Source organism: Gymnoscopelus braueri (genome assembly GCF_963280865.1).
Source record: "Gymnoscopelus braueri genome assembly, chromosome: 5".
Lineage (NCBI taxonomy): Eukaryota > Metazoa > Chordata > Actinopteri > Myctophiformes > Myctophidae > Gymnoscopelus > Gymnoscopelus braueri.
In genome coordinates, this window is record NC_137606.1 from 5,472,241 (window position 1) to 5,479,193 (window position 6,953).

The 6,953-nt window shown below is 43.3% G+C and overlaps 1 protein-coding gene across 1 annotated transcript; it reads right to left on the bottom strand.

The window, feature by feature from the left end:
• Positions 1-699: 699 nt before the first annotated feature.
• On the bottom strand, positions 700-2,400 carry LOC308085234 (bifunctional coenzyme A synthase-like; the record flags this gene model as incomplete). The annotated part of the gene is made up of 1 exon (XM_080428313.1): positions 700-2,400. One exon carries the CDS (start codon positions 2,398-2,400, stop codon positions 700-702), a length of 1,701 nt encoding a protein of 566 aa, XP_080284439.1.
• Positions 2,401-6,953: the final 4,553 nt, after the last annotated feature.

Genomic DNA, 6,953 nt, shown 5'->3' on the forward strand with positions numbered 1-6,953 from the left:
TGTTGTGGAGCAATGAGCTTGTAGATCTGCTATTTCTGACAAATCTTCCCTTATGTGAGTCCTTGGCACAACATATTACATATCATATTGGGGGTTCTTGACAGGAAAATGTTTGAGAACTACTGAGAACCTCATGATACCATTAGCCTACAAATGAAGTCAGTATCATGTCAGTGATGTCAGTATAATGTTCAGTATAATGTTCAGTATCATGACACTCATGATAAGCATTTTTTCAAAATATTGTGGTGTGTGGTATCATGATGTAGGCTAATAACGGCTCAAAATGTATTAACAGTTCATATATAATAACCTAAATGTAATAGTAAGCTCATAATGTAATGAGCGTGAGTGCATAATGTAATAACAGATTGTTGCATAGTGTAATAATGTGTTACACTAAAAACCTAACGTAGCCGTTCATAATGTAATAACGGCTCATTGTTGAGAAACGTATTATGTTCAGTATCATGTCAGTATCAAATAAGTAGCATGGTCAGTATCATGTCAGTAAGGCCAATTGTGTTTTGTTGGCCAGCCACCGGATACACCGGTGATTCAAACCCCCCTAGTGTCCATGGTGCTGGGCAGGCACTTAACCGCTGCACCACCTGAGTACCCACAACTCTTCTTTAAGGCAAATGTCTCTACGGGGTTTGTTTTCATTGTAGTGGGTCAAATTCCATTCTCACATAGGGTTCAGGACAGTGGATTGACCTTTGGTCTCTGTAGGATTCTGTTCTGGAGAAGGTTCCAGGCCTTCAGTACCTGCTTCTGGGTGACCTCTGGCTCCCACTGTGTACAGAGCACCACGTTGGCATGCTCCACCTGCCTAGCATTGGAACCCTGGCTCTGTAGCCTCCTCACGGCCTCTTCTCTGCTCAGCCCGTCTCGCTTGGTTATCCTCAACACCGCCTCCTCCTCTGGTACGATGGTGACCCAGACCTCATGGACCATATCTGTCCAGCCAGCATCCAGTAAGACGGCTGCGTCCACAACACACACCTGTTTAGCTTCCTCTCTGGCCTGGTGGATTCTGTCCTTGACCATAAGTGCAACCTCGGGCCACACAATGTCTGTCAGGGTTTTTAACCGTTCCTTGTTACCAAAGACTTTGCTTCCTAGTGTGCGCCTGTTGATGGTTTTATCTTCATTCAGAATATCTGAACCAAACTCCTCCAGTACCCTCTGGTAAGCAGCTGCCCCCGGCTGGTATGTCTCGTGGACCAGCTGATCGGCATCAATGTGGACGGCGCCCAGGGCCTCCAGGCTTCTGGCAACAGAGGTCTTCCCGCTGCCGCTGCCTCCCATCAGTCCAATGATGTACGGAACAGCAGGGAGACAGGACTTGTATTTAAGTGGGGTGAGTAGAGTTCCCAGAAGACGAGAGCGCAGGTTGGATGAGCTGATCTTCTCCTCTTCCTTCTCTGTGTGGTGGAAGTCTTTCAACAGCTGGATTTCGTGGAGAGTCAAGCTGGGCAAACCGTTCTCCACACGTCTCTTGTTGATGGCCGCGCCACCCTTCCTGGTCTCCTCGCTGACCACAATGCACTGCAGCTCTGAGTCCACCACAGAGGATCCAAGCGGGTCGCGGAGCGGTACGACCTCCATCTGCAGGGACGGCTTGGTGTCCTGCAGGAACTCCCGCAGCCTCTGCACCCGGAGTGGATAGGGCTCGATCAGCTCCTTCAACACCTTCCTTTTCAGCATTTCCTGGTCACACACCCCGATGAGGAGTCTCCTGTTGGCCAGCAGGCATGCGGTGCTGAGGAGCGTCTTGTGGGCTCCATGCAGCCGGTCAAACGTCCCTCCAACCACTACATCACTGAAGGAGGTCTCCAGGGGCTCTGCCTCCTGCTCACGGAGGTCCTTGTGCTCGACCCCCTCCACCCCTTCCTGCAGCTCCTCCAGCTGTGGGTGGAGCAGCACCGAAGTCAGACGGGGGCTGCACATGTAACAATGGCTGGCGTACCGCTGCAGACACTGGGCCACCAGCAGGGAATGGCCATGGTTGTGCATGTTGAAGTCTGTCAGCACCACATCCGGGGAGTGAGAGAGTGGCTGCGGGGTGGGGAAGGGGCAACTCTGCTCTGTCCCTCTGCCGGAGCTGGAGGCTGGCTGGGTGCACACGTTGGCCAGGAGAACACGCAAGTCCAGATGTGCACACACGTCAGCCGCGTTGCTGTAGAGGCATGATATCAGGCTGGACAAGTTCACCACCGGGGGAAAGAAAACGGGCCGAGGTGGACTCCCACCCCCCAGGTTCAGGCCTGGGTGCAGATGGACATACAGGGTGTGATCCACTACCTGGGCTGCTGAGCTCAGCACCGGAGCGATGCGCAGGGGGAGGATGTGGAGAGGGGAGGTGAGCACCAGCAGACCGGTGCTGAACTTAGACATGTTGTGTATTGTACGTATTCAAGTGACTAACAGCACAGCATGGAGTATGGGTCTGGATCCTGTGTCGTGACAAGGTTACTATTGAGGCCCTCTAAGAATAAAGGATGCTTAACTCTGGCAAGTTGGAGGTTCTTAGAGGTCTTGGAGGTTTAAAAGAGGACAACCATTTAGATCCATAGAGTTTGTAACAGAATCTATCTGTCTCACTGGAGATGTGCAGCTCATAATACTGTCAGACGGTGCTTGTTTGCTCTTGTCATAACAATGATGTCGATGAAAACAATGAGTCATGCCCAAATATGGAGTCCAAGATGTCAAACTTACTTACCATAACAACCTGGACTCACTCTGACACATTGAGTAACCATGGCGACCTAATACAAATAAACCTGGATGACGAAATAGCGATCTACAGATCTATAAAATTGTAGATGTGTTATTTTAGTTATTTTCGTGTCCGGACAGTTTCCCTGACCCATCCCATCCATATCATCATAATGAGCCATATCATTATATAGCTCTATGGTTATGATTTTGTTTAAGTCTCAGGGAAGCAGTCACGTCATCTAACTTGAGAATAAAAAAACAACTCTGCTTGTATGCAGCACAGTCTTATTTCTGGCTGACCATGGACACCTGACCTCAATACTGCATCATCGGATACTGCACTCAGTGTGTTCTTGATCTGCCCTCGGCACATGGTCGATTCCCCATTCACATGCCTACTTATTTATTTTACCACTTGTTTATTAATTGTATTCTTATAGGAACACAGAAATACATTAAGGTAAAAAAAAATCACCTCTTTCTTACTACTTACTGTTTACATATTTAATTGAGGTTGTATTGTCCAAATAAGGCTTTGAATTAGGAAGGAGGGTAGACTTCTGCTTAACTTCTGCCAAGAGCAAATCAAAGATGCTTGCAGTGATCTGCTTCTGATGATATGGTGCCCTGTTATAAATAACACAGAACTATGAATATAGTTCACTTGTGTAAAGAATATATAAAATATACACTTCTCCCTTAACTTAGAGTTACATAATGTAACAGAAGTCAAATCCTCTGCAGAAACATAAAGATATTACGTTATACATGAAAACATGAAATATGGTGATAAGGTTACTGCCTACAATATACTTTTAAACTATATACTTTTAAAGTAAAGCTGACAGTTAAATGTCTGTAATTTGCAAGCGTTTATAGACATATCTGTATAGTTTACATATCACATCCCAAACCCTTTCTATCTTGGGCTGATGGTTCAATGTCCTCCTGGGTGATGGGTCGTTTGATTCCAGTTGATTCCAACTGAAAAAATATCCCAAATGAGAAATCAATTTTCTACCTGAACTAACCGGCCTTCTATCACCAGTATTACATTTAGCTCACATTTAAGCTAATAATAAAAAAAGCATAATCCAACAGAACAAACATGCCTGGAATATCTAGTCATCTAGTTAGCTTAATGGACTTTGTGTAGGACCAGTGATGTTTCAGGCTCAGTGTGCACAGTAATTACAACTGACTTTGCCAAGGCCTTCAATGCCGTAGACCACACAGTGGCAGTGCAGTGTCTCCTTGATCTAGGAGTGAGACCGGGTCTGATTCAATGGATTTGCAGCTTCATGACTGACCGGCAGCAAAGAGTGTGCTACCAGGGACATCTGTCTGTTTGGGAATATCCCACATGTGGAGTTGCACAGGGGACCGTATTAGGGCCTATAGTCTTCCTTGCACTGATTAACAGTGGCCTCCAGGATAGACCAAACCACTGGAAATATGTGGATGATATGACTATGGCCCAGTCGTGGAGGCCCAAGGTACCTTGCACCCTCCAACAGACCCTGAATGGTCTGACATATGGGTAAACGAGCACAAAATGAAACTCGATTGAGTTTCATTTGTCACTATGTCACCTGAAGAAATTTGGGGTCCAAGACCCTGAATTGGTTTCGATCTACACAGGCTATGTGCGTCCGGTGCTGGAGTATGCAGTCCCAGTCTGGCACAGTTCCTTGACTGTCGACCAGACGAAAAGACTGGAAAGAGTTCAGAAATGGGCTTGCAAAATCATACTTGGCCGGAGGTACTCGGGATACACAGAGGCTCTCCGCAGCCTCACATTGTGCACCCTAGCAGAGAGGCGCACTCAACTGTGCCTCGACTTTGCCAGGAAGCTGTTTAAGTCCAACTTCAGAAACTGGCTACCCCGTCTGCCTCAGGAAGGAGATCTCTGGTCGCCAAACAAGGAATGGAGACGACCTGGACACTACATTGCCGAACTGAGAGATGCAAGAAATCACCAATCCCATATGTGTGCAGACTTTTAAATGATAGTGGATTTTAGATTTGTTTTAGGTTACTAGATTTTTAGATAGGCAATTGCATTTTTTATATTTTAAGTTTTATATTGTAATCAGCAAAATAATTCAGTGTTTTTAATGGCACCTGTCTTTTTAAACATCTGTGATCATGCTGAAAGCTGAATAAACAATAAACATAAACTAGGAAATATAGCTCAAGTGTTAGATACAGCTCACATTGTTTAGTTAAATACAATTCATCTTCAAATGATATGATGCTTTATACCACATAATATGTGAAAGAAACAAATCAGTTAAACTACTGGTTCTCAAACTTTTTAGCTCCAGACCCAAAAGAGGTCTCCCCAGGACCCAAGCTAATGAAAATAGCTGATCTGCAAGCTCACAACGAGTCGCAATGCAACACATAGTGAACTTGTAGATCTGGTATTTTCACTACTTCTTAAACATTTGTTTTATAATTTATGGAATTGCTTTGATTTTTAAGTTTATTTATTCATGAAATTATTTTGAAACATCATTGGATTTGTTTTTAACTCCTGAAAAATGTTGCTTATTTTAATGTTTGAAATAATAATAATTCAAAACAAAATGTAGGAAACCAAAAATAAAGGGATATATTATCCTACTTGTGACCCATAAAAATGTGTCCGCAACCAACAATTGGGTCCCGACTCAGGGTTTAGGAAACAAATAATTTAAACCACACCCAACCTGATATTGAAGTCCCATAATATCAGCATAACCTGCTTATTAACCACTTAAACCCTAGCATTCGAATTCTGGGGAAGATTTTTGCAGAAAATAGCCGATCTACAAGCTCACAACGCGTCGCAGCACAAAGCGTTGTGAGCTTGTTGATCTGCTATTTTCTGCAAAAAATATTTAATGTAGAGCAGAAACAGAAATTATACTAGTGTAGAGCCCGGAGGTGGACTCCGGTCAACATAGGCAGTGGTGTAAAGTAACTAAGTACATTTACTTAAGTAAACTTTTGAGGTATTTTTACTTTAATGGAGTAATTCTACTTTTACTTCTACCCCACTACATCTCAGAGGCAAATATTGTACTTTTACTCCAATACAATTATTTCAAAACTTTAGTTAGCCTATAGTTACTTTGTAGATTATTGTTACAAAAAATACAGTAACCACTTAGGACCTATGTACATTTTGGCCATTTGAAAATAGCAGATCTACAAGCTCACAATGCGTCGCAACGCATTGTGAGCTCGTAGATCTGCTATTTTCAAAAGATTTTATTATAATTTATACATTTGAAAGCATGGGACATTCTGCATAATGAGTACTTTCTACTTTTGGTACTTTAAGTACATTTTGATGCCAATACTTTTGTACTTTTACTCAAGAAAAAATGTAATTCCAGACTTTTACTTGTAACAGAGTATTTCTACATTGGAGTATTGATACTTTTACTTAAGTGAAACATATGAGTGCTTTATCCACCACTGACCAGGGTTTAAGTGGTTAATGTTCTAAACCCCATGTTGTGGGGTTAGTAGACACTCTCTCGCGCGCGCGCGCACACACACAGACACACACAGACACACACACAGACACACAGACACACACACACACACACACACACACACACACACGCACACACAAGTGTTGTTTTACACTGATTCTAAACACTGAAAACAGTTTAAGCCGTAGCCTACTCTTTAACCCTAATGCTTTATGTAGAGAAAGAAAATGCATCCGCTTATAAGCTGATCTATAAGCTGATAGAAGCAACCACAACTGTTGCACTGAGCTTGTAGATCAGCTATTGTTGAAGATGTTTTTCATAGAACCTGGACACCACAATTCCTCCTGGGAGAACAGCTGCACTCATCTCTCTGTTCGAATCAAATCAATTTAACCCCCTTTTCACCGTAAATGATGCACATTAAACACATTAAACTCTGCTGAACAAACAGGACAGAAATCACAACCTATATTAGCTATATTAGGTATTAGCTCTGAAACGTGACTGTCAGTCATCATGGATGAACTTCAACCTGGTGTTTGCATTTTCTCTATTTAAAGTTCGTAGGGCCTACATCTACATAAACGTTCAGATTTCAAATATAAAGTGCTTGCCATGGCCATAGATGTTACAATTATGCATGGGTCCTCAAAAGTACCCTTATCTTCCTCCATATTGTTCAATAAAAAGCATTTTAATCCAATCGGTGGCCATTCTTTTCGTATTTCCTCCATA